Below are 27,587 nucleotides of genomic sequence, written 5' to 3'. Positions count from 1 at the left end.
ACTTAAACACGGATCTCCCGAGCCGGTGGCAGCGGCTCGGGCGAGGCCGCGGACAAACGGCCCCTTTTCAGGGCCACCTGAGAGCGCTCCTGGAGCTAGGTCCTTTTCAGGACTCCTTTGCGCCTCCTGTCCCGCCTCCCTGGCACCGGGTGACGGGCACTTGGCGTGCTCTGTGTGCCTCGGCACCGACCACGCCGAGGCTGTTATGGCGGCCCCCGTCTCCTGTGTCGCCTGCCGGGAGCTGCCTGAAGAGGGGATCCTCTCCAGGCATCTCTTCTTTTCCCCTGCGGTGGACCTGACGCGATGGCATCATCGACGCCGACGACGACGCCTCCATGGACGGCGACTCGGCGTCCGGTTCTTCCCGCTCTCGGGTTAGAACCGCCACCGTCGCGGGGAGATCATGGGTGAGGCGGCGGCCATCAAAGGGTTTCCCATGCCGGCCCCGCCTCTCGCCCCCGTATCTGACGATATGCAGGGCGAGTGCTTTCGCACCCCATCTGCTTCCCGGCGGGTTACCCCTTGTTCCCGCCTGTGCAGCACTTGTTTACTGCTGCAGGTGGGGACCCTTCTACCCTGAAGGCTCCGGTAAGCGAGGGGGATCCCTCGCCTGGAGCCTCCACTGGCAGCGCTTCTCTGTCCGGGCGCCGGATGGCGCCCTAACGAAAAGCCGCTGCCCCCCGACCGCCTCCAGAAGCAGATTGTCGGCCTAACGGACGTTAGGCCGACAATCCGCGAAGGCGGTCAACAACATCGCCCTGCTCTCCTCTGCCATGGTCTCCTTGTTTGCTGACAGGGAGGCCTACGGCCCGGAGGAAGCCGTGAGATGGCTGGCGGTTTCCCGCTTTTTCCAGCGCCATCCTCCAGCTATGCCAGCCGATAGCCGTTTCGGCCGGCCGGCATATGGCGTGGGCTACCATGATTCAAAGGGTCATATGGCTCTCCCACACTGCGGTGCAGGAACGAGAGCGGGCCAGCCTCGTCCAGGGTCCACTAGCGCCTGATGGCCTATTTGGTCCCCGGTTCTCCGAGGTGCTCGCGCACCAGCAGTCAGTCCGTGAGAATCGTTCCCGGTTCGGGGCGATTCTCACGTGCTCCTCCCACCAGCAGGCTGGGAGGAGGCGGGGTCCAGACCGGTCCCAGTGTTCCAGGGGGCCGCCTCCGATTCCTGCCCCGGTGCCGCAGCAGCCGGGTAGAGCAGCGCCACGGACCGGTAAGTTCCGGAAGCTTGCTCCTACTTTTTCTTTCCCTATTAAAAAAAGAAAAGAAAAAGTAAAGACCGTTCGGCCGAACAGCGGTAGGCTACATGGTACCTAAAGAGCGATATTCCTCAGGCCACCTGCGTCCTACGCTTGTGGTGCGTTCCTCCATGTTGCCTCTTCCCCCCTCTCAGCCCTGTGGCTGTAGGGTGGCGGTCGGACGGCGTGTTCACATGGCCTCTGGTTCACCTGCTTCTAAGAAGCGGCGTCCCTTGGAGCCTCGTGGACGGATCAGAGACTCGTTGCACGAGCCCGTGGATACGGCCGCTTGTACCGGTCTCCTGGTTCCCCACATTATAGGTGAGGAGATGGGTCCGCGCGCTGTGGCTACAGCCTGCGGACAGGTGCTGCGGCCGGACGGCTCGCTCCCTGTTCAGCGGGCACGAGCGCGACGTCTAGACAGCTCGTTGTTTTTACAACTGCTAGTTGTGGTACGTCTCCTACGCTCGCTGAGCCTCCTCCCTTTCATGGGGAGCCCCCCATGGTTCACACGCAGTGTGAAGGCGGTAGGGGCAGAGGAATACGGGTTATTCCTGGACGGTCTTCCTCAGCTGTCGGCTCACCCTCTCTCCAACCGCTATGCGTGTTGGCAAGAGCGGTGCGTTCTGCCATCGTGGTTGGACACCACGTTGAGATGGGGCCATCCCATACAGTTCAAGCGTTGTCCCCCACCCTTTATGGGGTTGGTGGAGACCACGCTACGGGACCCGGCTGCGAGCACGGGTCTTGCAGCAGAGGTGGCACGTCTCTTGGTAAAGGGGTCCATCACTGTCGTTCCCCCCCACGAGTCTCACCTAGGTTTTTATTCCCGCTACTTCCTGGTTTCCAAGAAGTCAGGGGAAATTAGACCTATTCTGGATCTTCGCGTGTTCAACAGATTCGTTGCCACGAGGAAGTTCAGAATGCTCACGGTCGGAGCATTGTTCCGGTGTGTGAGAGAGGACGATTGGTTCACATCCCTGGATCTCAAGGATGCTTACTTCCACGTCCCTGTTCGGCAGGCGCACAGGAAGTTTCTCCGCTTTGCCTTTATGGGGATGGCGTACGAGTACCAGTGTCTGCCGTTCGGCTATTCCCTGGCTCCGCGCACCTTCTCGAAGTGTGTGGAGACGGTGTTGGAACCGCTCAGACGTCAGGGAAAGAGGATTCTTTTCTACCTAGACGATCTGCTTATTCTGAGCAACTCAGAAGAGACCGCGAGAAGGGACACCATGTTGGTGATAAACCATCTCTCCTTCCTGGGTTTTGCCATCAACTGGGAGAAGAGCTCCCCGCTCCCCAGCCGGCAGACAGTCTACTTGGGGCTTTGCCTAGACTCAGCCACCATGACTGCGATGCTTTCGCCTCCTCGGCGAGACGCCATCCTGTCGGCGCTCTCCCGTTTTCACGTTCGCAGAAACGTGACCGCACTGTCCACCATGCGCCTGTTGGGGCTGATGGCAGCTGCCCACCCCGTGGTCCCCCTGGGTCTGCTTTTTATGCGCAGACTCCAGCGGTGGTTTGCTCGCCAACGGTTGGACCCCAGGCGACACAAGCTCAGGGTGCTCCTCGTCCCCCGTTCGGTGTCGCCAGACCTGGAATATTGGAAAGGACCCTCCGCCCTTCTCAAGGGTGTTCCACTGGGCAGGGTGGCGTCCTAGTAGTGGTCTTCACGGACGCCTCGTTGAAGGGTTGGGGAGGAACGTGCCTCTCTCACTCAGTCGGAGACGAGTGGCGCACGCCCCCTACAGCACACATAAATGTGTTGGAACTCGACGCAGTGAGGAAAGTGCTGTTGCATTTCTTTCACCTGGTGCGCGGCCGCCACGTTCTGATCAGGACAGACAGCGTGTCGGCGGCGGCGTACATCAACAGACAGGGGGGAGTCCGCTCCCCTGCTCTCCACCGAAAGGCGGTCGAGCTCTGGCTTTGGGCTCATCAGTATCTCCGCAGTCTGAGAGCCCTGCATATCGCGGGCGCCCAGAACTTTGGGGCGGACCTCATGTCTCGAGGCGGTCCCCGCCGAGACGAGTGGCGGTTACATCCCGACATTGTCAGATTGATCTGGCAGAGGTTCGGGACAGCGCAGGTGGACCTCTTCGCGTCCCGGGAGAACACGCACTGCAGGTGGTGGTTCTCCCTCAGCCCTCGGGATCTTCCCCCGTTGGGGGTAGATGCGTTGGCACACACACCTTGGCCGCGGGCTCTCTTGTATGCGTTTCCCCCGCTCCAGCTGATCCTTCCTCTTCTGGAACGGGTCAGACAGGAGAGACTGTCCCTGATATTAGTGGCCCCGGAGAACCGTTCAGCTCTGTGGTTTCCAGAGCTGGCCGCGCTCTCGCGGTCGGCGCCTTGGCCAGTACCATTCAGGCCGGATGCGCTTTCACAGGCCCACGGGACAGTGCACCACCAGCCCGATGTCTCGGGACGGCTGTTGGTTTGGCTCCTGAGAGGTTGATCCTGGAGGGCAAAGGTTTGCCTGAGACGGTTATCAACACTATTCAGAGTGCTCGTGCGCCTTCTACTTCATCCCTCTATGCGGCGAAGTGGTGCGCCTTCTCTAATTGGTGTGAGACGAACCACGCTGTCCCATCTCAATGCGAGGTGGGAAGCGTGCTTTCGTTTCTGCAAAACTTATTGGAAAAAGGTTTGGCTTTCTCCACTATCAAGGTCTATGCGGCAGCCGTTTCGGCTGGCCATGCAGGCTGTGATGGTGGACCGATCTTCAGCCATCCACTGGTCAAGAGATTCTTGCGTGGGGCTAGACGGGTTAGGCCTGTTTCACGCGTGCTTACACCACGCTGGGATCTCCCCACCGTGTTGCGCGGATTGTCCAGGGATCCTTTCGAGCCTCTCTCCCAGGCCCCTTTGGATGCCCTGTCATTTAAGACGGCGCTCTTGTTGGCCTTGGTTTCTGCCAAGCGGGCCGGTGAGCTAACCGCTCTGTCTGTCAGCCCGAGTTGCTTGTTGCTAAACGAGGACAGCTCCTTCGCGTTGCTCAGACCTAATCCTGCGTTCCTCCCGAAGAACATTAATAGTTATTTTCGGTCGAGGGATATTGTGCTTAAGGCTTTTCACCCCCCGCCTCATTCTAGTGAGGCGGAGGCTGAGTTGCATCTCCTGTGCCCGGTTCGGGCGTTGGCTATGTACGTGAATCGCTCGGCAGCGTTCCGCTCCACACAACAGTTGTTTGTGTGTTATAGCGACGCTAGCAGGGGCCGCGCTCTCTCTAAGCAGCGGTTTTCTCGCTGGGTATGTGAGGGTGTTTGCCTAGCCTACTCTCGGCAGGGCTTGGCGCCACCGTTGGGCGTTAAAGCTCACTCCACACGGAGCGTGGCCGCTTCAACGGCTCTACTCAAGGGCGTTTCGGTGGAAGACATCTGCGCGGCTGCGTCTTGGTCTTCCCTCGGCCTCTTTGTCCGTTTTTACATGTTAGACATGTCCAGGGGCTCACTCGGCAACTCTGTGCTAGAGTCCGGGACCCCTTTTTACGGCTTAAGAATATAGACATGTTCTTTAAAGCGGCGTGGTTGGATTTCCTCTCGCCGGCTGGCGAGTTGGTCTTGATTACCAGTCTCTTACTCTCCCACCTTTTTTCAAATGAAAAACAGGCTAGGGGGTTTTCTATTGGCTCGCCAATTGTCTGGTGGTTTTGTTTACCAGTGAGGCACTCCCGCCGTTTTCTTCAAATAAGAAACGGCCGAGAGAGTCCCATTATTGGAGAGCCGAATTCCGTAGCTCCGCCCCCGGTGGTAGCGGACCTAATGGAAACCGTGTTGCTCTGGTTTTCTTTTCCTTTTCATGGGTTCCATGAAGCACGGAATAGAGCCGGAGTCTTTACAGACTCACTTTTTTCTCCCTTGATCATTGCGTTGCTTGATCTAGGAGGAATTCGTTTTTATAAAGCTGTTGTGTTTTACACTTCCTTGGCTTTTTGAGTCTTAATGTGTTCTGGTGACTTAGGTCGTTTTGACTGGGGTCCAGCAGGAGTACATTGATCGGGCTCCGCTCGCAGCTTCACCTTAGCCCATAAGGCGAAGCCTAGACGGCGTAGCCTACATGAAATAGAACGATAGTTATGTTATTATAACTCTAGTTCTATGATTGTAGGCGTAGCCGTCTAGTTTCCCACCTGCTGTACCCTCCAAATGCTGAAAGAAAAGCGTGGAGGATGAGCGACGGTATACACCGCGTTATATAGACACGATACCGTGGGAAATGTGGGCGGTGCCCACGCTGATAGGTGCATAGTTTGAATTTTCAGCGCGCGCGGGCGCGCGCACGGGACAAGCCCATAAGGCGAAGCCTAGACGGCTACGCCTACAATCATAGAACTAGAGTTATAATAACATAACTATCGTTCTAAGCTACAAACACTACACACACACACACACACACACACACATACACAGATAGTCCGCATCAAAACAACCGCACAACAGGTGGGCTGCGCTCTACCAGTTGGTCCTCCAGCAGGGCCTGTAGCTTCAGGTGTTCCTGTGTGTGGGTCCGGACCATCGCCTGAAGCTGCTCCTCTGACCACCTCCTCAGCCTGGCCACGTTCCCCTTGGCTTCCTTAAGCTCTGCAGAGTGCCTGCCGGAGAAACACTGAGAAACTGGGACTGCAGTGTTCTGCTCACAAAGGAGAAGCCCACTTTGTGACAAGCCAGAGTCACACTCCGCCTTGTCGTTATCTATCAGGCATCGGACTGTGGCCTTCGCTGCGCTCCCTTTGGATGTGATGCTGCCAGGGTCAACCTAGCTACAGCATGTTCACTGTAATGGTGTCCGTTTTGTGAGTGGGAGGAGAAACCTGAGTGCTTTGGATCATTTGAGTGGAACCGTCAGCCAAAAGTAATGTAAAAGATGTATGATGAGGTGGAGAGAAGGGTTGTTACTTTTGATGACCCCTAGGTCCCTGCAAGGGGTCTTTTTCCAACAACCTCCCAACTACTTTACTCCCAGAACGTGGTAGAGTGGCGATACAGGAATACCCTGCATAGCATGAGCACATGGGTGTTTCGTTACTGTAGGATGAGAGGCTTTATATTGCCCAGTGTTATAAATAACGGTCCATTAAAAATCTGGCCAGCGAATGAATGCAAGTCAGAATGTGAGCCCACCGTGGACCCACTACACCATATCACATGACATTTCCTGTCTACAGGACTTTATATTAATTCATTCATTTGATTTAAACCTCCCATCGATCCCAATTTGCAAAATGCCTTGCAGAGTTTGTAGCCTTTTTTCACCTGTTTCTGGTAGGAGCCATTAACAGCTTATAACTGCAAAGTGCTTCATGAATTAATAATCACATGCATCGTCATTGTAGTCGTTGTAATAATGTAGTTGACAGAGGTGCTTTTGTTTTTCTTAAGTGTATGATGTCTAACCCTGGAAAGTTATTGGTATTATAGTGTCTATTAGCTTGTCGCTTCATACAGGCAGGCTATTAGTCTGTTTTCCATCACATTAACACTATTGATTTGAAGCTGCACCCACACACACACTCAGGCATTCAAAGACACACACATGCATGCATGCCCGCACAGACAGAAAACCAGCCACACAAACTGTTTTATATGTCATGTAAATCCAAAGAATTGATGGAAATGGCAGCAATCACCTTTGGGAATGTCTACAACCTGATTGCTCTACTAAATGAAAATCATTTTTTTTCGTTTGCATTGAAGCAAAAGAAAAAAAAAGACTCACCAAACCTTAATTTACCCCATTTGGTTATGATGGTAAAAGAGAGATGCAGTGTACTTAAGTGTACTGCAGTGTACTGGACAAGTATGGGGTGTAATTGGACTGGTGACGATGGGACATGAAGGTTTGAAGGCGTTTGGATGAATACTAATGGGAATGTTCCTCCTAACCTGTTCTCCAGTAGCTGGACTTGGCCGCGCAGGTCAGACATGGAGGTCTTCTGCTGTTTCAGATTCTCAGTCACAGAGCGTTCCACTTTATCTATTGCCTGACAGAGCTGCAAGTAGTAGAGCGATCACACATCGACAAGGACACACGCACCCATGCGCACACACAGGCACAGCGAGAGTGGGAAAACAAAGAGTGAGGAAGTAAGAGGGTGATGATAACCCATACACAGACAGACAGACGTGGTGTACGATGCATCTCGAACGCACAAAGAACTAAAAACTGGAGATGGTGGTTAGAGCGTTGTGCTAATAACGTGAAGGTCGCGGGTTCGATAATCAGTGACGATTTTAGTTTGTTTAACATAGTGTTTGTCATTAGCGTAAGCGATGCATCTCGAACGCACTAAAAACTGGAGATCCGAAATGAGTTATCCCGTGCTAATAACGCGACGGAACACATGGCTGAAAGCGTGATGTTTTTTACCTTGTATACCGTAGTGGTTGTCATTAGTGGTGTACGATGCATCTCGAAGGTACAAAGAACTAAAATGTGGAGTTTGGTAAATTGTTATCCTGGTAGTCCGTAACATGGCCGTTTAGCTCAGTTGGTTAGAGCATAGTGCTAATAATGCGAAGGTAGCGGGTTCGTTATCGAATGGCCATATGCTTATTGCCTCACATAATTTAATCAGTGACGATTTTACCTTGTACAACGTAGTGTTTGTCATTAGCAGTATGGGATGCATCTCGAACTCACTAAAAACTGGAGATCCGAGAACTGTTATCATGGTAGGCTGTAATGTGGTCGTTTAGCTCAGTTGGTTAGAGCGTCGTGCTAATAACGCGAATGTCACAGGTTCGATACCCGTAATGGCCATTTCCTTGTTGCCTCGCATAATTTAATCAGTGACGATTTTACCTTGTACAACGTAGTGTTTGTCATTAGCTGTATGGGGTGCATCTCGAACGCACTAAAAAGTGGAGTTTGAAATGTGTTATTCTGCGCCCCTCAAATATGTCAGTTTAGCTCATTTGGTAAGAGCGTCGTGCTTATAACGCAACGGAACACGTAGCTGAAAGTGTGACATTTTTGACCTTGTATAACATAGTGTTTGTCATTAGTGGTGTACGATGCATCTCGAAGGCACAAAGAACTGAAAAGTTGAGTTCGGTAAATTGCTATCCTTCTTGTCTACAACATGGCCGTTTAGCTCAGTTGGTTAGAGCGTCGTGCTAATAACGCGAAGGTTGCGGGTTCGATACCCGTAATGGCCATATGCTTATTGCCTCACAAAGCTAAATCAGTGATGATTTTTACCTCGTATAACGTACTGTTTGTCATTAGCATAAGCGATGCATCTCGAACGCACTAAAAACTGGAGATCCAAAATGAGTTATCCCGTGCTAATAACGCGACGGAACACATAGCTGAAAGCGTGTCGTTTTTTACCTTGCATAACATAGTGTTTGTCATTAGTGGTGTACGATGCATCTCGAAGACACAAAGAACTGAAAATGTGGAGTTCGGTAAATTGTTACCCTGCTAGTCCGTAACATGGCCGTTTAGCTCAGTTGGTTAGAGCGTCGTGCTAATAACGCGAAGGTCGCGGGTTCGATACCCGTAATGGCCAAATGTTATTGCCTCACATAGCTAAATCAGTGACGATTTTTACCTCGTATAACGTACTGTTTGTCATTAGCGTAAGCGATGCATCTCAACGCACTAAAAACTGGAGATCCGAAATGAGTTATCCCGTGCTAATAACGCGACGGAACACATGGCTGAAAGCGTGTCGTTTTTTACCTTGCATAACGTAGTGTTTTTCATTCGTGGTGTATGATGCATCTCGAAGACACAAAGAACTGAAAATGTGGAGTTCGGTAAATTGTTACCCTGCTAGTCCGCAACATGGCCGTTTAGCTCAGTTGGTTAGAGCGTCGTGCTAATAACGCGAAGGTCGCGGGTTCGATACCCGTAATGGCCAAATGTTATTGCCTCACATAGCTAAATCAGTGACGATTTTTACCTCGTATAACGTACTGTTTGTCATTAGCGTAAGCGATGCATCTCGAACGCACTAAAAACAGGAGATCCGAAATGAGTTATCCCGTGCTAATAACGCGACGGAACACATGGCTGAAAGCGTGATGTTTTTTACCTTGCATAACGTAGTGTTTTTCATTCGTGGTGTACGATGCATCTCGAAGACGCAAAGACCTGAAAATGTGGAGTACGGTAAATCGTTACCCTGCTAGTCCGTAACATGGCCGTTTAGCTCAGTTGGTTAGAGCGTCGTGCTAATAACGCGAAGGTCGCGGGTTCGATACCCGTAATGGCCATATGCTTATTGCCTCACAAAGCTAAATCAGTGATGATTTTTACCTCGTATAATGTACTGTTTGTCATTAGCATAAGCGATGCATCTCGAACGCACTAAAAACTGGAGATCCAAAATGAGTTATCCCGTGCTAATAACGCGACGGAACACATAGCTGAAAGCGTGTCGTTTTTTACCTTGCATAACGTAGTGTTTTTCATTCGTGGTGTACGATGCATCTCGAAGGTACAAAGAACTAAAATGTGGAGTTTGGTAAATTGTTATCCTGGTAGTCCGTAACATGGCCGTTTAGCTCAGTTGGTTAGAGCGTAGTGCTAATAATGCGAAGGCAGCGGGTTCGATATCGAATGGTCATATGCATATTGCCTCACATAATTTAATCAGTGACGATTTTACCTTGTACAACGTAGTGTTTGTCATTAGCTGTATGGGGTGCATCTCGAACGCACTAAAAAGTGGAGTTTGAAATGTGTTATTCTGCGCCCCTTAAATATGTCAGTTTAGCTCATTTGGTAAGAGCGTCGTGCTTATAATGCAACGGAACACAGCTGAAAGTGTGACATATTTGACCTTGTATAACATAGTCTTTGTCATTAGTGGTGTACGATGCATCTCGAAGGCACAAAGAACTGAAAAGTCGAGTTCGGTAAATTGCTATCCTTATTGACTACACAATGGCCGTTTAGCTCAGTTGGTTAGAGCGTCGTGCTAATAACGCGAAGGTCGCGGGTTCGATACCCGTAATGGCCATATGCATATTGCCTCACAAAGCTAAATCAGTGATGATTTTTACCTCGTACAACGTACTGTTTGTCAATAGCATAAGCGATGCATCTCGAACGCACTAAAAACTGATGATCCAAAAAAAGTTATCCCGTGCTAATAACGCGACGGAACACATAGCTGAAAGCGTGTCGTTTTTTACCTTGCATAACGTAGTGTTTTTCATTCGTGGTGTACGATGCATCTCGAAGACGCAAAGACCTGAAAATGTGGAGTACGGTAAATCGTTACCCTGCTAGTCCGTAACATGGCCGTTTAGCTCAGTTGGTTAGAGCGTCGTGCTAATAACGCGAAGGTCGCGGGTTCGATACCCGTAATGGCCAAATGTTATTGCCTCACATAGCTAAATCAGTGACGATTTTTACCTCGTATAACGTACTGTTTGTCATTAGCGTAAGCGATGCATCTCGAACGCACTAAATCGTTACCCTACTAGTCCGTAACATGGCCGTTTAGCTCAGTTGGTTAGAGCGTCGTGCTAATAACGCGAAGGTCGCGGGTTCGATACCCGTAATGGCCATATGCTTATTGCCTCACAAAGCTAAATCAGTGATGATTTTTACCTCGTATAATGTACTGTTTGTCATTAGCATAAGCGATGCATCTCGAACGCACCAAAAACTGGAGATCCAAAATGAGTTATCCCGTGCTAATAACGCGACGGAACACATAGCTGAAAGCGTGTCGTTTTTTACCTTGCATAACGTAGTGTTTTTCATTCGTGGTGTACGATGCATCTCGAAGGTACAAAGAACTAAAATGTGGAGTTTGGTAAATTGTTATCCTGGTAGTCCGTAACATGGCCGTTTAGCTCAGTTGGTTAGAGCGTAGTGCTAATAATGCGAAGGCAGCGGGTTCGATATCGAATGGTCATATGCTTATTGCCTCACATAATTTAATCAGTGACGATTTTACCTTGTACAACGTAGTGTTTGTCATTAGCTGTATGGGGTGCATCTCGAACGCACTAAAAAGTGGAGTTTGGTAAATTGTTATCCTGTTAGTCCGTAACATGGCCGTTTAGCTCAGTTGGTTAGAGCGTCGTGCTAATAACGCGAAGGTCGCGGGTTCGATACCCGTAATGGCCATTACCTTGTTGCCTCGCATAATTTAATCAGTGACGATTTTACCATGTACAACGTAGTGTTTGTCATTAGCTGTATGGGGTGCATCTCGAACGCACTAAAAAGTGGAGTTTGAAATGTGTTATTCTGCGCCCCTTAAATATGTCAGTTTAGCTCATTTGGTAAGAGCGTCGTGCTTATAATGCAACGGAACACAGCTGAAAGTGTGACATTTTTGACCTTGTATAACATAGTGTTTGTCATTAGTGGTGTACGATGCATCTCGAAGGCACAAAGAACTGAAAAGTCGAGTTCGGTAAATTGCTATCCTTATTGCCTACAAAATGGCCGTTTAGCTCAGTTGGTTAGAGCGTCGTGCTAATAACGCGAAGTTCGCGGGTTCGATACCCGTAATGGCCAAATGTTATTGCCTCACATAGCTAAATCAGTGACGATTTTTACCTCGTATAACGTACTGTTTGTCATTAGCGTAAGCGATGCATCTCGAACGCACTAAAAACTGGAGATCCAAAATGAGTTATCCCGTGCTAATAACGCGACGGAACACATAGCTGAAAGCGTGTCGTTTTTTACCTTGCATAACGTAGTGTTTGTCATTAGTGGTGTACGATGCATCTCGAAGACACAAAGAACTGAAAATGTGGAGTTCGGTAAATTGTTACCCTGCTAGTCCGTAACATGGCCGTTTAGCTCAGTTGGTTAGAGCGTCGTGCTAATAACGCGAAGGTCGCGGGTTCGATACCCGTAATGGCCATATGTTATTGCCTCACAAAGCTAAATCAGTGATGATTTTTACCTCGTATAACGTACTGTTTGTCATTAGCATAAGCGATGCATCTCGAACGCACTAAAAACTGGAGATCCAAAATGAGTTATCCCGTGCTAATAACGCGACGGAACACATAGCTGAAAGCGTGTCGTTTTTTACCTTGCATAACGTAGTGTTTGTCATTAGTGGTGTACGATGCATCTCGAAGACACAAAGAACTGAAAATGTGGAGTACGGTAAATTGTTACCCTGCTAGTCCGTAACATGGCTGTTTAGCTCAGTTGGTTAGAGCGTCGTGCTAATAACGCGAAGGTCGCGGGTTCGATACCCGTAATGGCCAAATGTTATTGCCTCACATAGCTAAATCAGTGACGATTTTTACCTCGTATAACGTACTGTTTGTCATTAGCGTAAGCGATGCATCTCGAACGCACTAAAAACAGGAGATCCGAAATGAGTTATCCCGTGCTAATAACGCGACGGAACACATGGCTGAAAGCGTGATGTTTTTTACCTTGCATAACGTAGTGTTTTTCATTCGTGGTGTACGATGCATCTCGAAGACGCAAAGACCTGAAAATGTGGAGTACGGTAAATCGTTACCCTGCTAGTCCGTAACATGGCAGTTTAGCTCAGTTGGTTAGAGCGTCGTGCTAATAACGCGAAGGTCGCGGGTTCGATACCCGTAATGGCCATATGCTTATTGCCTCACAAAGCTAAATCAGTGATGATTTTTACCTCGTATAATGTACTGTTTGTCATTAGCATAAGCGATGCATCTCGAACGCACTAAAAACTGGAGATCCAAAATGAGTTATCCCGTGCTAATAACGCGACGGAACACATAGCTGAAAGCGTGTCGTTTTTTACCTTGCATAACGTAGTGTTTTTCATTCGTGGTGTACGATGCATCTCGAAGGTACAAAGAACTAAAATGTGGAGTTTGGTAAATTGTTATCCTGGTAGTCCGTAACATGGCCGTTTAGCTCAGTTGGTTAGAGCGTAGTGCTAATAATGCGAAGGCAGCGGGTTCGATATCGAATGGTCATATGCATATTGCCTCACATAATTTAATCAGTGACGATTTTACCTTGTACAACGTAGTGTTTGTCATTAGCTGTATGGGGTGCATCTCGAACGCACTAAAAAGTGGAGTTTGAAATGTGTTATTCTGCGCCCCTTAAATATGTCAGTTTAGCTCATTTGGTAAGAGCGTCGTGCTTATAATGCAACGGAACACAGCTGAAAGTGTGACATATTTGACCTTGTATAACATAGTCTTTGTCATTAGTGGTGTACGATGCATCTCGAAGGCACAAAGAACTGAAAAGTCGAGTTCGGTAAATTGCTATCCTTATTGACTACACAATGGCCGTTTAGCTCAGTTGGTTAGAGCGTCGTGCTAATAACGCGAAGGTCGCGGGTTCGATACCCCTAATGGCCATATGCATATTGCCTCACAAAGCTAAATCAGTGATGATTCTTACCTCGTACAACGTACTGTTTGTCATTAGCATAAGCGATGCATCTCGAACGCACTAAAAACTGATGATCCAAAAAAAGTTATCCCGTGCTAATAACGCGACGGAACACATAGCTGAAAGCGTGTCGTTTTTTACCTTGCATAACGTAGTGTTTTTCATTCGTGGTGTACGATGCATCTCGAAGACGCAAAGACCTGAAAATGTGGAGTACGGTAAATCGTTACCCTGCTAGTCCGTAACATGGCCGTTTAGCTCAGTTGGTTAGAGCGTCGTGCTAATAACGCGAAGGTCGCGGGTTCGATACCCGTAATGGCCAAATGTTATTGCCTCACATAGCTAAATCAGTGACGATTTTTACCTCGTATAACCTACTGTTTGTCATTAGCGTAAGCGATGCATCTCGAACGCACTAAATCGTTACCCTACTAGTCCGTAACATGGCCGTTTAGCTCAGTTGGTTAGAGCGTCGTGCTAATAACGCGAAGGTCGCGGGTTCGATACCCGTAATGGCCATATGCTTATTGCCTCACAAAGCTAAATCAGTGATGATTTTTACCTCGTATAATGTACTGTTTGTCATTAGCATAAGCGATGCATCTCGAACGCACCAAAAACTGGAGATCCAAAATGAGTTATCCCGTGCTAATAACGCGACGGAACACATAGCTGAAAGCGTGTCGTTTTTTACCTTGCATAACGTAGTGTTTTTCATTCGTGGTGTACGATGCATCTCGAAGGTACAAAGAACTAAAATGTGGAGTTTGGTAAATTGTTATCCTGCTAGCCCGTAACATGGCCGTTTAGCTCAGTTGGTTAGAGCGTCGTGCTAATAACGCGAAGGTCGCGGGTTCGATACCCGTAATGGCCATATGCTTATTGCCTCACAAAGCTAAATCAGTGATGATTTTTACCTCGTATAATGTACTGTTTGTCATTAGCATAAGCGATGCATCTCGAACGCACTAAAAACTGGAGATCCAAAATGAGTTATCCCGTGCTAATAACGCGACGGAACACATAGCTGAAAGCGTGTCGTTTTTTACCTTGCATAACGTAGTGTTTGTCATTAGTGGTGTACGATGCATCTCGAAGGTACAAAGAACTAAAATGTGGAGTTTGGTAAATTGTTATCCTGGTAGTCGGTAACATGGCCGTTTAGCTCAGTTGGTTAGAGCGTAGTGCTAATAATGCGAAGGCAGCGGGTTCGATATCGAATGGTCATATGCATATTGCCTCACATAATTTAATCAGTGACGATTTTACCTTGTACAACGTAGTGTTTGTCATTAGCTGTATGGGGTGCATCTCGAACGCACTAAAAAGTGGAGTTTGAAATGTGTTATTCTGCGCCCCTTAAATATGTCAGTTTAGCTCATTTGGTAAGAGCGTCGTGCTTATAATGCAACGGAACACAGCTGAAAGTGTGACATATTTGACCTTGTATAACATAGTGTTTGTCATTAGTGGTGTACGATGCATCTCGAAGGCACAAAGAACTGAAAAGTCGAGTTCGGTAAATTGCTACCCTTCTTGTCTACAAAATGGCCGTTTAGCTCAGTTGGTTAGAGCGTCGTGCTAATAACGCGAAGTTCGGGGGTTCGATACCCGTAATGGCCAAATGTTATTGCCTCACATAGCTAAATCAGTGACGATTTTTACCTCGTATAACGTACTGTTTGTCATTAGCGTAAGCGATGCATCTCGAACGCACTAAAAACTGGAGATCCAAAATGAGTTATCCCGTGCTAATAACGCGACGGAACACATAGCTGAAAGCGTGTCGTTTTTTACCTTGCATAACGTAGTGTTTGTCATTAGTGGTGTACGATGCATCTCGAAGACACAAAGAACTGAAAATGTGGAGTACGGTAAATTGTTACCCTGCTAGTCCGTAACATGGCCGTTTAGCTCAGTTGGTTAGAGCGTCGTGCTAATAACGCGAAGGTCGCGGGTTCGATACCCGTAATGGCCATATGTTATTGCCTCACATAGCTAAATCAGTGACGATTTTTACCTCGTATAACGTACTGTTTGTCATTAGCGTAAGCGATGCATCTCGAACGCACTAAAAACTGGAGATCCAAAATGAGTTATCCCGTGCTAATAACGCGACGGAACACATAGCTGAAAGCGTGTCGTTTTTTACCTTGCATAACGTAGTGTTTTTCATTCGTGGTGTACGATGCATCTCGAAGACGCAAAGACCTGAAAATGTGGAGTACGGTAAATCGTTACCCTGCTAGCCCGTAACATGGCCGTTTAGCTCAGTTGGTTAGAGCGTCGTGCTAATAACGCGAAGGTCGCGGGTTCGATACCCGTAATGGCCATATGCTTATTGCCTCACAAAGCTAAATCAGTGATGATTTTTACCTCGTATAATGTACTGTTTGTCATTAGCATAAGCGATGCATCTCGAACGCACTAAAAACTGGAGATCCAAAATGAGTTATCCCGTGCTAATAACGCGACGGAACACATAGCTGAAAGCGTGTCGTTTTTTACCTTGCATAACGTAGTGTTTTTCATTCGTGGTGTACGATGCATCTCGAAGGTACAAAGAACTAAAATGTGGAGTTTGGTAAATTGTTATCCTGGTAGTCCGTAACATGGCCGTTTAGCTCAGTTGGTTAGAGCGTAGTGCTAATAATGCGAAGGCAGCGGGTTCGATATCGAATGGTCATATGCTTATTGCCTCACATAATTTAATCAGTGACGATTTTACCTTGTACAACGTAGTGTTTGTCATTAGCTGTATGGGGTGCATCTCGAACGCACTAAAAAGTGGAGTTTGGTAAATTGTTATCCTGTTAGTCCGTAACATGGCCGTTTAGCTCAGTTGGTTAGAGCGTCGTGCTAATAACGCGAAGGTCGCGGGTTCGATACCCGTAATGGCCATTACCTTGTTGCCTCGCATAATTTAATCAGTGACGATTTTACCATGTACAACGTAGTGTTTGTCATTAGCTGTATGGGGTGCATCTCGAACGCACTAAAAAGTGGAGTTTGAAATGTGTTATTCTGCGCCCCTTAAATATGTCAGTTTAGCTCATTTGGTAAGAGCGTCGTGCTTATAATGCAACGGAACACAGCTGAAAGTGTGACATTTTTGACCTTGTATAACATAGTGTTTGTCATTAGTGGTGTACGATGCATCTCGAAGGCACAAAGAACTGAAAAGTCGAGTTCGGTAAATTGCTATCCTTATTGTCTACAAAATGGCCGTTTAGCTCAGTTGGTTAGAGCGTAGTGCTAATAACGCGAAGTTCGCGGGTTCGATACCCGTAATGGCCAAATGTTATTGCCTCACATAGCTAAATCAGTGACGATTTTTACCTCGTATAACGTACTGTTTGTCATTAGCGTAAGCGATGCATCTCGAACGCACTAAAAACTGGAGATCCAAAATGAGTTATCCCGTGCTAATAACGCGACGGAACACATAGCTGAAAGCGTGTCGTTTTTTACCTTGCATAACGTAGTGTTTGTCATTAGTGGTGTACGATGCATCTCGAAGACACAAAGAACTGAAAATGTGGAGTTCGGTAAATTGTTACCCTGCTAGTCCGTAACATGGCCGTTTAGCTCAGTTGGTTAGAGCGTCGTGCTAATAACGCGAAGGTCGCGGGTTCGATACCCGTAATGGCCATATGTTATTGCCTCACAAAGCTAAATCAGTGATGATTTTTACCTCGTATAACGTACTGTTTGTCATTAGCATAAGCGATGCATCTCGAACGCACTAAAAACTGGAGATCCAAAATGAGTTATCCCGTGCTAATAACGCGACGGAACACATAGCTGAAAGCGTGTCGTTTTTTACCTTGCATAACGTAGTGTTTGTCATTAGTGGTGTACGATGCATCTCGAAGACACAAAGAACTGAAAATGTGGAGTACGGTAAATTGTTACCCTGCTAGTCCGTAACATGGCCGTTTAGCTCAGTTGGTTAGAGCGTCGTGCTAATAACGCGAAGGTCGCGGGTTCGATACCCGTAATGGCCATATGTTATTGCCTCACATAGCTAAATCAGTGACGATTTTTACCTCGTATAACGTACTGTTTGTCATTAGCGTAAGCGATGCATCTCGAACGCACTAAAAACTGGAGATCCAAAATGAGTTATCCCGTGCTAATAACGCGACGGAACACATAGCTGAAAGCGTGTCGTTTTTTACCTTGCATAACGTAGTGTTTTTCATTCGTGGTGTACGATGCATCTCGAAGACGCAAAGACCTGAAAATGTGGAGTACGGTAAATCGTTACCCTGCTAGCCCGTAACATGGCCGTTTAGCTCAGTTGGTTAGAGCGTCGTGCTAATAACGCGAAGGTCGCGGGTTCGATACCCGTAATGGCCATATGCTTATTGCCTCACAAAGCTAAATCAGTGATGATTTTTACCTCGTATAATGTACTGTTTGTCATTAGCATAAGCGATGCATCTCGAACGCACTAAAAACTGGAGATCCAAAATGAGTTATCCCGTGCTAATAACGCGACGGAACACATAGCTGAAAGCGTGTCGTTTTTTACCTTGCATAACGTAGTGTTTGTCATTAGTGGTGTACGATGCATCTCGAAGGTACAAAGAACTAAAATGTGGAGTTTGGTAAATTGTTATCCTGGTAGTCCGTAACATGGCCGTTTAGCTCAGTTGGTTAGAGCGTAGTGCTAATAATGCGAAGGCAGCGGGTTCGATATCGAATGGTCATATGCATATTGCCTCACATAATTTAATCAGTGACGATTTTACCTTGTACAACGTAGTGTTTGTCATTAGCTGTATGGGGTGCATCTCGAACGCACTAAAAAGTGGAGTTTGAAATGTGTTATTCTGCGCCCCTTAAATATGTCAGTTTAGCTCATTTGGTAAGAGCGTCGTGCTTATAATGCAACGGAACACAGCTGAAAGTGTGACATATTTGACCTTGTATAACATAGTGTTTGTCATTAGTGGTGTACGATGCATCTCGAAGGCACAAAGAACTGAAAAGTCGAGTTCGGTAAATTGCTACCCTTCTTGTCTACAAAATGGCCGTTTAGCTCAGTTGGTTAGAGCGTCGTGCTAATAACGCGAAGTTCGCGGGTTCGATACCCGTAATGGCCAAATGTTATTGCCTCACATAGCTAAATCAGTGACGATTTTTACCTCGTATAACGTACTGTTTGTCATTAGCGTAAGCGATGCATCTCGAACGCACTAAAAACTGGAGATCCAAAATGAGTTATCCCGTGCTAATAACGCGACGGAACACATAGCTGAAAGCGTGTCGTTTTTTACCTTGCATAACGTAGTGTTTGTCATTAGTGGTGTACGATGCATCTCGAAGACACAAAGAACTGAAAATGTGGAGTTCGGTAAATTGTTACCCTGCTAGTCCGTAACATGGCCGTTTAGCTCAGTTGGTTAGAGCGTCGTGCTAATAACGCGAAGGTCGCGGGTTCGATACCCGTAATGGCCATATGTTATTGCCTCACAAAGCTAAATCAGTGATGATTTTTACCTCGTATAACGTACTGTTTGTCATTAGCATAAGCGATGCATCTCGAACGCACTAAAAACTGGAGATCCAAAATGAGTTATCCCGTGCTAATAACGCGACGGAACACATAGCTGAAAGCGTGTCGTTTTTTACCTTGCATAACGTAGTGTTTGTCATTAGTGGTGTACGATGCATCTCGAAGACACAAAGAACTGAAAATGTGGAGTACGGTAAATTGTTACCCTGCTAGTCCGTAACATGGCCGTTTAGCTCAGTTGGTTAGAGCGTCGTGCTAATAACGCGAAGGTCGCGGGTTCGATACCCGTAATGGCCATATGTTATTGCCTCACATAGCTAAATCAGTGACGATTTTTACCTCGTATAACGTACTGTTTGTCATTAGCGTAAGCGATGCATCTCGAACGCACTAAAAACTGGAGATACAAAATGAGTTATCCCGTGCTAATAACGCGACGGAACACATAGCTGAAAGCGTGTCGTTTTTTACCTTGCATAACGTAGTGTTTTTCATTCGTGGTGTACGATGCATCTCGAAGACGCAAAGACCTGAAAATGTGGAGTACGGTAAATCGTTACCCTGCTAGCCCGTAACATGGCCGTTTAGCTCAGTTGGTTAGAGCGTCGTGCTAATAACGCGAAGGTCGCGGGTTCGATACCCGTAATGGCCATATGCTTATTGCCTCACAAAGCTAAATCAGTGATGATTTTTACCTCGTATAATGTACTGTTTGTCATTAGCATAAGCGATGCATCTCGAACGCACTAAAAACTGGAGATCCAAAATGAGTTATCCCGTGCTAATAACGCGACGGAACACATAGCTGAAAGCGTGTCGTTTTTTACCTTGCATAACGTAGTGTTTTTCATTCGTGGTGTACGATGCATCTCGAAGGTACAAAGAACTAAAATGTGGAGTTTGGTAAATTGTTATCCTGGTAGTCTGTAACATGGCCGTTTAGCTCAGTTGGTTAGAGCGTAGTGCTAATAATGCGAAGGCAGCGGGTTCGATATCGAATGGTCATATGCATATTGCCTCACATAATTTAATCAGTGACGATTTTACCTTGTACAACGTAGTGTTTGTCATTAGCTGTATGGGGTGCATCTCGAACGCACTAAAAAGTGGAGTTTGAAATGTGTTATTCTGCGCCCCTTAAATATGTCAGTTTAGCTCATTTGGTAAGAGCGTCGTGCTTATAATGCAACGGAACACAGCTGAAAGTGTGACATATTTGACCTTGTATAACATAGTCTTTGTCATTAGTGGTGTACGATGCATCTCGAAGGCACAAAGAACTGAAAAGTCGAGTTCGGTAAATTGCTATCCTTATTGACTACAAAATGGCCGTTTAGCTCAGTTGGTTAGAGCGTCGTGCTAATAACGCGAAGGTCGCGGGTTCGATACCCGTAATGGCCATATGCATATTGCCTCACAAAGCTAAATCAGTGATGATTCTTACCTCGTACAACGTACTGTTTGTCATTAGCATAAGCGATGCATCTCGAACGCACTAAAAACTGGAGATCCAAAATGAGTTATCCCGTGCTAATAACGCGACGGAACACATAGCTGAAAGCGTGTCGTTTTTTACCTTGCATAACGTAGTGTTTTTCATTCGTGGTGTACGATGCATCTCGAAGACGCAAAGACCTGAAAATGTGGAGTACGGTAAATCGTTACCCTGCTAGTCCGTAACATGGCCGTTTAGCTCAGTTGGTTAGAGCGTCGTGATAATAACGCGAAGGTCGCGGGTTCGATACCCGTAATGGCCAAATGTTATTGCCTCACATAGCTAAATCAGTGACGATTTTTACCTCGTATAACGTACTGTTTGTCATTAGCGTAAGCGATGCATCTCGAACGCACTAAATCGTTACCCTACTAGTCCGTAACATGGCCGTTTAGCTCAGTTGGTTAGAGCGTCGTGCTAATAACGCGAAGGTCGCGGGTTCGATACCCGTAATGGCCATATGCTTATTGCCTCACAAAGCTAAATCAGTGATGATTTTTACCTCGTATAATGTACTGTTTGTCATTAGCATAAGCGATGCATCTCGAACGCACTAAAAACTGGAGATCCAAAATGAGTTATCCCGTGCTAATAACGCGACGGAACACATAGCTGAAAGCGTGTCGTTTTTTACCTTGCATAACGTAGTGTTTTTCATTCGTGGTGTACGATGCATCTCGAAGGTACAAAGAACTAAAATGTGGAGTTTGGTAAATTGTTATCCTGGTAGTCCGTAACATGGCCGTTTAGCTCAGTTGGTTAGAGCGTAGTGCTAATAATGCGAAGGCAGCGGGTTCGATATCGAATGGTCATATGCATATTGCCTCACATAATTTAATCAGTGACGATTTTACCTTGTACAACGTAGTGTTTGTCATTAGCTGTATGGGGTGCATCTCGAACGCACTAAAAAGTGGAGTTTGAAATGTGTTATTCTGCGCCCCTTAAATATGTCAGTTTAGCTCATTTGGTAAGAGCGTCGTGCTTATAATGCAACGGAACACAGCTGAAAGTGTGACATATTTGACCTTGTATAACATAGTCTTTGTCATTAGTGGTGTACGATGCATCTCGAAGGCACAAAGAACTGAAAAGTCGAGTTCGGTAAATTGCTATCCTTATTGACTACAAAATGGCCGTTTAGCTCAGTTGGTTAGAGCGTCGTGCTAATAACGCGAAGGTCGCGGGTTCGATACCCGTAATGGCCATATGCATATTGCCTCACAAAGCTAAATCAGTGATGATTCTTACCTCGTACAACGTACTGTTTGTCATTAGCATAAGCGATGCATCTCGAACGCACTAAAAACTGGAGATCCAAAATGAGTTATCCCGTGCTAATAACGCGACGGAACACATAGCTGAAAGCGTGTCGTTTTTTACCTTGCATAACGTAGTGTTTTTCATTCGTGGTGTACGATGCATCTCGAAGACGCAAAGACCTGAAAATGTGGAGTACGGTAAATCGTTACCCTGCTAGTCCGTAACATGGCCGTTTAGCTCAGTTGGTTAGAGCGTCGTGCTAATAACGCGAAGGTCGCGGGTTCGATACCCGTAATGGCCAAATGTTATTGCCTCACATAGCTAAATCAGTGACGATTTTTACCTCGTATAACGTACTGTTTGTCATTAGCGTAAGCGATGCATCTCGAACCCACTAAATCGTTACCCTACTAGTCCGTAACATGGCCGTTTAGCTCAGTTGGTTAGAGCGTCGTGCTAATAACGCGAAGGTCGCGGGTTCGATACCCGTAATGGCCATATGCTTATTGCCTCACAAAGCTAAATCAGTGATGATTTTTACCTCGTATAATGTACTGTTTGTCATTAGCATAAGCGATGCATCTCGAACGCACTAAAAACTGGAGATCCAAAATGAGTTATCCCGTGCTAATAACGCGACGGAACACATAGCTGAAAGCGTGTCGTTTTTTACCTTGCATAACGTAGTGTTTTTCATTCGTGGTGTACGATGCATCTCGAAGGTACAAAGAACTAAAATGTGGAGTTTGGTAAATTGTTATCCTGGTAGTCCGTAACATGGCCGTTTAGCTCAGTTGGTTAGAGCGTAGTGCTAATAATGCGAAGGCAGCGGGTTCGATATCGAATGGTCATATGCTTATTGCCTCACATAATTTAATCAGTGACGATTTTACCTTGTACAACGTAGTGTTTGTCATTAGCTGTATGGGGTGCATCTCGAACGCACTAAAAAGTGGAGTTTGGTAAATTGTTATCCTGTTAGTCCGTAACATGGCCGTTTAGCTCAGTTGGTTAGAGCGTCGTGCTAATAACGCGAAGGTCGCGGGTTCGATACCCGTAATGGCCATTACCTTGTTGCCTCGCATAATTTAATCAGTGACGATTTTACCATGTACAACGTAGTGTTTGTCATTAGCTGTATGGGGTGCATCTCGAACGCACTAAAAAGTGGAGTTTGAAATGTGTTATTCTGCGCCCCTTAAATATGTCAGTTTAGCGCATTTGGTAAGAGCGTCGTGCTTATAATGCAACGGAACACAGCTGAAAGTGTGACATTTTTGACCTTGTATAACATAGTGTTTGTCATTAGTGGTGTACGATGCATCTCGAAGGCACAAAGAACTGAAAAGTCGAGTTCGGTAAATTGCTATCCTTCTTGTCTACAAAATGGCCGTTTAGCTCAGTTGGTTAGAGCGTCGTGCTAATAACGCGAAGTTCGCGGGTTCGATACCCGTAATGGCCAAATGTTATTGCCTCACATAGCTAAATCAGTGACGATTTTTACCTCGTATAACGTACTGTTTGTCATTAGCGTAAGCGATGCATCTCGAACGCACTAAAAACTGGAGATCCAAAATGAGTTATCCCGTGCTAATAACGCGACGGAACACATAGCTGAAAGCGTGTCGTTTTTTACCTTGCATAACGTAGTGTTTGTCATTAGTGGTGTACGATGCATCTCGAAGACACAAAGAACTGAAAATGTGGAGTTCGGTAAATTGCTATCCTTATTGTCTACAAAATGGCCGTTTAGCTCAGTTGGTTAGAGCGTCGTGCTAATAACGCGAAGGTCGCGGGTTCGATACCCGTAATGGCCATATGTTATTGCCTCACAAAGCTAAATCAGTGATGATTTTTACCTCGTATAACGTACTGTTTGTCATTAGCATAAGCGATGCATCTCGAACGCACTAAAAACTGGAGATCCAAAATGAGTTATCCCGTGCTAATAACGCGACGGAACACATAGCTGAAAGCGTGTCGTTTTTTACCTTGCATAACGTAGTGTTTTTCATTCGTGGTGTATGATGCATCTCGAAGACACAAAGAACTGAAAATGTGGAGTTCTGTAAATTGTTACCCAGCTAGTCCGTAACATGGCCGTTTAGCTCAGTTGGTTAGAGCGTCGTGCTAATAACGCGAAGGTCGCGGGTTCGATACCCGTAATGGCCAAATGTTATTGCCTCACATAGCTAAATCAGTGATGATTTTTACCTTATATAACGTAGTGTTTGCAACGGAACACATAGCTGGAAGAGTGACGTTTTTTAAATTGTATAACGTAGTGTTTGTCATTAGTGGTGTACGATGCATCTCGAACACACTAAAAACTGGAGACACGAAATGTGTTATCCTGCGCACCTTAAATATTGTTGTTTAGCTCAGTTGGTTAGAGAGTCGTGCTAATAACGCGATAGAACACACAGCTGAAAGCGTGACGTTTTTTACCTTGTATAATGTAGTGTTCGTCATTAGTGGCGTACGATGCATCTCAAAGGCACAAAGAACTAAAATGTGGAGTTCGGTAAAGTGTTATCCTGGTACTCCGTATCTGGGCCGTTTAGCTCAGTTAGTTAGAGCACTATACTAATAACGTAATGGCCTGTTAATTGCCTCACATAGGTTAATCATTGATGAATTTTACCTTGTATAACGTAATGTTTGTCATGAGTGGAGTATGATGCATCTCGAACGCACCAGGAACTAAAAACTGGAGGTCGGAAACGTTTTATCCTGGTATTCTTAAACATGGCTGTTTGGCTCAGGTGGTTGGAGCGTTGTGCGAAGGTCGCGGGTTCGGTACCAGTAATGGCCGTATGCATATTGCGACACACAGCTTGAAGAGCAACATTCTTACTTTGTATAATGACGTAGTGTATGTCATTAGTGCTGTACATGCATCTCAAATGAACCAAGAACCAAGAACTGGAGCAGCGTCATTTGTGTAGAACAAAGCAAGACGTTTTAAAAAGCTAAAAGTCAAAATAGTATTGCACAAGTCAAGTCAATAGGGTGTTTTTGATTTAATACAAGAATCACATAAAAATATACAATAGGTATATATATCTATTGAAAAATTGAAAAATTAAAAAAGTGTTGTGTTTTTTCCACCCTGTCTCACCTTGGTCTCCATCATTTTCAGTCGGACATCTAGGATAGCCCTGAGCTCCATCACCTCCTGTTGGAGCCTCCTCACCTGCTGTCCCCCAGAGTTTACATCAGCACTCACTCGTGCTATGCTGGCATCACAGCTGGGAATGGGAAGAGTCACACAAGTAATGAGAGAGAGAGAGAGAGAGAGAGAGAGAGAGAGAGAGAGAGAGAGAGAGAGAGAGAGAGAGAGAACTCAGATATGGGAGCATTGCATAAATATTAATATGCATAAACAAGACAACACACACACACACACACACAATCCACACTGTGGCAACCCGCTACCCCAATGTGCCGGGTTCCAGGTTCGAATCACGCTTGATAGTGAGGGTTTCATGGTGCGTGAGTATTTTGATGTATAGAGTGAGTATTCTCTGCGAACCGACTCGGATCTCGGATCTGATGCCACGCCCACACTTCAAGCGTTTTATTATTTCGCTCGGTCGTTGGAGGAAAACATGGACGCCACCCGGAAAGCTGTTGTCGCGGTAGCATTGGCAGAGGACCAGGCGATCCAATATAAGTAGGCTATAGGCCATAGTCAAGTCAAGTCAAGTCAAGTTTATTTATATAGCACATCTAAAACAACAGTAGTTGACCAAAGTGCTGTACACAAATACAATATATTTGTGTACATAGGCAGAGATACGGACGCAGTAAGGTATTGCAGTAATACGAGTGATTGAAATTACCATTTAAACCACCAAAGTGGTCCAAGCACAATGAAAACACTTCATACTTCAAGTCACAATGGGCGCAGCCATCTTGAATTCTGTCTCGGAATTTCGCTCGGTCACCACTGAGTTCAACCGAGATGGCGAGATCGCCGTCCGAGGAAAAGGGGCGTGTTTGTGCGTGTCGCTAGGCAACGTCCTCGGACCTCCGAGACGGATGGATATTAAAACGCACCATAAGCCGATCACGGCGTTTATTACATACATCTTAAACCATACATTATAGTCGCGGTCTCTAGGGTTTCCGTGATCCTCTAGCCGCTCGCGGACCCAAGCGCTTCCTTCCCTCTCTCTCCCGTCCCAATTTCAGTCCTCCTGCTCCTTTTAAAATGGCTCTTCTGCCTCCGGCCAGGTGTCCCCCAATCTCGCTGATTGGGGAGAGAGTGATGCTCTTCGTCGCCACTCAGTGGGTGGCGGCGGTATACGCCGTCAATCACACCGCCGGCTCGGACCCGCCCGGGCCGAGGTTTAAGTGGCGGGATGCCACAACACACATAAACACACACGCACGCACACACTTCTTTTTGTTGTTGAAATTTGCTCATTTATAACTGCTTTCCTCAACCATCCCTCCCTGCTTCAACTTTAAAAGTTGAAAGACCGACAGGGGCAGCCTGGAGTGCATCTCTCTCTCTCGCTCTCGCTCTCGCTCTCGCTCTCGCTCTCTCTCTCTCTCTTTCCCTCCCTCTCTTTCTCACTCTGCAAAGCTCCAATATTGCTTTCTTCCTTTACCTAATTTATGATGTCCTTCCTCAGGCAGGCCAGCTATTGAATCTACTTTGTGGCAAAATAAATAAACAAGACAACACAGATCAATTGTGTGTGTGTGTGTGTGTGTGTGTGTGTGTGTGTGTGTGTGTGTGTGTGTGTGTGTGTGTGTGTGTGTGTGTGTGTGTGTGTGTGTGTGTGTGTGTGTGTGTGTGTGTTGATGTGCACCATGCTCAATAAACACATCAACACAGGAGGAGTGATTGAGGTCCGCAATTTACTTGACGTTATTCCCTCTTTGCAGTAACGAGAGTGCCACACTAGAAGCACGCTACATTTAGACGCTTGTGCTAAAAACACTGAAGTTCATGTAATAGATTTCGGTTTTCGCATCGCTTTCAAACAAGCCGTTTTCTGACAATTCTTCCAGAGGGCCATATGTCTGCTCTTTGTTGAGTACTTCTGTGTTTCTCTCCTCAGACCTCTGAGTCAATACTACAGGCCACAGGCCAGATATCTAGACGGGGTCAGACTGGCGGCGACAAAACAGTTAAACCCATGTTGGATCACACCGATTTATCATGGCCTGAGCTAAAGATCTTAATCTTTGAACTCCACGTATTAATGTACCATGTCTTGGTTTCTGATGTATGGATATATGTGCTACATACATCTCAATCAGTTAATCTGGGTTGATTTAGTTAATCCCATGTTAAAACAGAGAGAACAAAAACACAAATAAGTAGGTAACGGAGGGCAGCATTTGTTTTAAAAGTCTGGAAAGTTCGCTAGCAGACAACCAAATAATGGGATTATGTACCCGAGTTGTCGCACACAAAGTGTTTATGCTCTTCAAAGTGTTTTTCTAAAAGCATGACAATAAAATAAATATGAAAACGGAGGGACAGTTTTTTAAAGAAAAGTATATTCAATTTATGTTTTATATTTAAACTTGGGTTATGAGCGGACAAAATAAAAGCATAGGTGCAATAATGTCTCTGAATAACACAAACAAAAACACAACAGTGCAATTGGATTCAAGCGCTCCCCTGCATTAACCTTATTCTATTGTTGTGATGTGATCAACGGCAACACCCAGGTACACACACTGATATGATGAGTTGCATACCGAG

The 27,587-nt window shown here is 46.4% G+C and overlaps 1 protein-coding gene and 39 non-coding genes across 40 annotated transcripts in view; 39 read left to right on the top strand and 1 right to left on the bottom strand.

Moving 5' to 3' along the window:
* fam81b (family with sequence similarity 81 member B) overlaps positions 1-27,587 on the bottom strand; it is a 32,163-nt gene that overhangs the window by 2,022 nt on the left and 2,554 nt on the right. Inside the window, exons 2-5 of the mRNA XM_056592424.1 lie at positions 27,584-27,587; positions 24,981-25,110; positions 7,124-7,230; positions 5,697-5,832 (exon numbers count right to left, since the gene is read on the bottom strand). The exon at positions 27,584-27,587 is cut by the window's right edge and continues 97 nt beyond it. Of these exons, the coding sequence (XP_056448399.1) occupies positions 5,697-5,832; positions 7,124-7,230; positions 24,981-25,110; positions 27,584-27,587 (377 nt within the window). The remainder of the gene's footprint in view (positions 1-5,696; positions 5,833-7,123; positions 7,231-24,980; positions 25,111-27,583) is intronic.
* On the top strand, positions 7,927-8,000 carry trnai-aau (transfer RNA isoleucine (anticodon AAU)). The gene has a single exon. It is a non-coding gene; the product is annotated as a tRNA-Ile (tRNA).
* Positions 8,325-8,398, top strand: trnai-aau (transfer RNA isoleucine (anticodon AAU)). The gene has a single exon. It is a non-coding gene; the product is annotated as a tRNA-Ile (tRNA).
* On the top strand, positions 8,681-8,754 carry trnai-aau (transfer RNA isoleucine (anticodon AAU)). The gene has a single exon. It is a non-coding gene; the product is annotated as a tRNA-Ile (tRNA).
* On the top strand, positions 9,035-9,108 carry trnai-aau (transfer RNA isoleucine (anticodon AAU)). The gene has a single exon. It is a non-coding gene; the product is annotated as a tRNA-Ile (tRNA).
* trnai-aau (transfer RNA isoleucine (anticodon AAU)) lies at positions 9,390-9,463 on the top strand. Its single transcript has one exon. It is a non-coding gene; the product is annotated as a tRNA-Ile (tRNA).
* trnai-aau (transfer RNA isoleucine (anticodon AAU)) lies at positions 10,139-10,212 on the top strand. Its single transcript has one exon. It is a non-coding gene; the product is annotated as a tRNA-Ile (tRNA).
* On the top strand, positions 10,495-10,568 carry trnai-aau (transfer RNA isoleucine (anticodon AAU)). Its single transcript has one exon. It is a non-coding gene; the product is annotated as a tRNA-Ile (tRNA).
* trnai-aau (transfer RNA isoleucine (anticodon AAU)) lies at positions 10,692-10,765 on the top strand. The gene has a single exon. It is a non-coding gene; the product is annotated as a tRNA-Ile (tRNA).
* trnai-aau (transfer RNA isoleucine (anticodon AAU)) lies at positions 11,260-11,333 on the top strand. The gene has a single exon. It is a non-coding gene; the product is annotated as a tRNA-Ile (tRNA).
* On the top strand, positions 11,656-11,729 carry trnai-aau (transfer RNA isoleucine (anticodon AAU)). Its single transcript has one exon. It is a non-coding gene; the product is annotated as a tRNA-Ile (tRNA).
* Positions 12,011-12,084, top strand: trnai-aau (transfer RNA isoleucine (anticodon AAU)). The gene has a single exon. It is a non-coding gene; the product is annotated as a tRNA-Ile (tRNA).
* On the top strand, positions 12,366-12,439 carry trnai-aau (transfer RNA isoleucine (anticodon AAU)). The gene has a single exon. It is a non-coding gene; the product is annotated as a tRNA-Ile (tRNA).
* trnai-aau (transfer RNA isoleucine (anticodon AAU)) lies at positions 12,721-12,794 on the top strand. Its single transcript has one exon. It is a non-coding gene; the product is annotated as a tRNA-Ile (tRNA).
* On the top strand, positions 13,470-13,543 carry trnai-aau (transfer RNA isoleucine (anticodon AAU)). Its single transcript has one exon. It is a non-coding gene; the product is annotated as a tRNA-Ile (tRNA).
* trnai-aau (transfer RNA isoleucine (anticodon AAU)) lies at positions 13,826-13,899 on the top strand. The gene has a single exon. It is a non-coding gene; the product is annotated as a tRNA-Ile (tRNA).
* trnai-aau (transfer RNA isoleucine (anticodon AAU)) lies at positions 14,023-14,096 on the top strand. The gene has a single exon. It is a non-coding gene; the product is annotated as a tRNA-Ile (tRNA).
* Positions 14,378-14,451, top strand: trnai-aau (transfer RNA isoleucine (anticodon AAU)). The gene has a single exon. It is a non-coding gene; the product is annotated as a tRNA-Ile (tRNA).
* On the top strand, positions 15,127-15,200 carry trnai-aau (transfer RNA isoleucine (anticodon AAU)). The gene has a single exon. It is a non-coding gene; the product is annotated as a tRNA-Ile (tRNA).
* On the top strand, positions 15,482-15,555 carry trnai-aau (transfer RNA isoleucine (anticodon AAU)). The gene has a single exon. It is a non-coding gene; the product is annotated as a tRNA-Ile (tRNA).
* trnai-aau (transfer RNA isoleucine (anticodon AAU)) lies at positions 15,837-15,910 on the top strand. The gene has a single exon. It is a non-coding gene; the product is annotated as a tRNA-Ile (tRNA).
* trnai-aau (transfer RNA isoleucine (anticodon AAU)) lies at positions 16,405-16,478 on the top strand. The gene has a single exon. It is a non-coding gene; the product is annotated as a tRNA-Ile (tRNA).
* Positions 16,801-16,874, top strand: trnai-aau (transfer RNA isoleucine (anticodon AAU)). Its single transcript has one exon. It is a non-coding gene; the product is annotated as a tRNA-Ile (tRNA).
* Positions 17,156-17,229, top strand: trnai-aau (transfer RNA isoleucine (anticodon AAU)). The gene has a single exon. It is a non-coding gene; the product is annotated as a tRNA-Ile (tRNA).
* trnai-aau (transfer RNA isoleucine (anticodon AAU)) lies at positions 17,511-17,584 on the top strand. The gene has a single exon. It is a non-coding gene; the product is annotated as a tRNA-Ile (tRNA).
* trnai-aau (transfer RNA isoleucine (anticodon AAU)) lies at positions 17,866-17,939 on the top strand. The gene has a single exon. It is a non-coding gene; the product is annotated as a tRNA-Ile (tRNA).
* Positions 18,615-18,688, top strand: trnai-aau (transfer RNA isoleucine (anticodon AAU)). Its single transcript has one exon. It is a non-coding gene; the product is annotated as a tRNA-Ile (tRNA).
* Positions 18,970-19,043, top strand: trnai-aau (transfer RNA isoleucine (anticodon AAU)). The gene has a single exon. It is a non-coding gene; the product is annotated as a tRNA-Ile (tRNA).
* trnai-aau (transfer RNA isoleucine (anticodon AAU)) lies at positions 19,325-19,398 on the top strand. The gene has a single exon. It is a non-coding gene; the product is annotated as a tRNA-Ile (tRNA).
* trnai-aau (transfer RNA isoleucine (anticodon AAU)) lies at positions 19,680-19,753 on the top strand. The gene has a single exon. It is a non-coding gene; the product is annotated as a tRNA-Ile (tRNA).
* trnai-aau (transfer RNA isoleucine (anticodon AAU)) lies at positions 20,429-20,502 on the top strand. The gene has a single exon. It is a non-coding gene; the product is annotated as a tRNA-Ile (tRNA).
* trnai-aau (transfer RNA isoleucine (anticodon AAU)) lies at positions 20,785-20,858 on the top strand. Its single transcript has one exon. It is a non-coding gene; the product is annotated as a tRNA-Ile (tRNA).
* On the top strand, positions 20,982-21,055 carry trnai-aau (transfer RNA isoleucine (anticodon AAU)). The gene has a single exon. It is a non-coding gene; the product is annotated as a tRNA-Ile (tRNA).
* On the top strand, positions 21,731-21,804 carry trnai-aau (transfer RNA isoleucine (anticodon AAU)). The gene has a single exon. It is a non-coding gene; the product is annotated as a tRNA-Ile (tRNA).
* Positions 22,087-22,160, top strand: trnai-aau (transfer RNA isoleucine (anticodon AAU)). The gene has a single exon. It is a non-coding gene; the product is annotated as a tRNA-Ile (tRNA).
* Positions 22,284-22,357, top strand: trnai-aau (transfer RNA isoleucine (anticodon AAU)). Its single transcript has one exon. It is a non-coding gene; the product is annotated as a tRNA-Ile (tRNA).
* On the top strand, positions 22,852-22,925 carry trnai-aau (transfer RNA isoleucine (anticodon AAU)). Its single transcript has one exon. It is a non-coding gene; the product is annotated as a tRNA-Ile (tRNA).
* On the top strand, positions 23,248-23,321 carry trnai-aau (transfer RNA isoleucine (anticodon AAU)). Its single transcript has one exon. It is a non-coding gene; the product is annotated as a tRNA-Ile (tRNA).
* trnai-aau (transfer RNA isoleucine (anticodon AAU)) lies at positions 23,603-23,676 on the top strand. Its single transcript has one exon. It is a non-coding gene; the product is annotated as a tRNA-Ile (tRNA).
* On the top strand, positions 23,958-24,031 carry trnai-aau (transfer RNA isoleucine (anticodon AAU)). Its single transcript has one exon. It is a non-coding gene; the product is annotated as a tRNA-Ile (tRNA).

Source organism: Gadus chalcogrammus, chromosome 6 (genome assembly GCF_026213295.1).
Source record: "Gadus chalcogrammus isolate NIFS_2021 chromosome 6, NIFS_Gcha_1.0, whole genome shotgun sequence".
Lineage (NCBI taxonomy): Eukaryota > Metazoa > Chordata > Actinopteri > Gadiformes > Gadidae > Gadus > Gadus chalcogrammus.
Note: the sequence above shows the minus strand (reverse complement) of the source record. Positions and strands in the feature narration are given on the sequence as shown.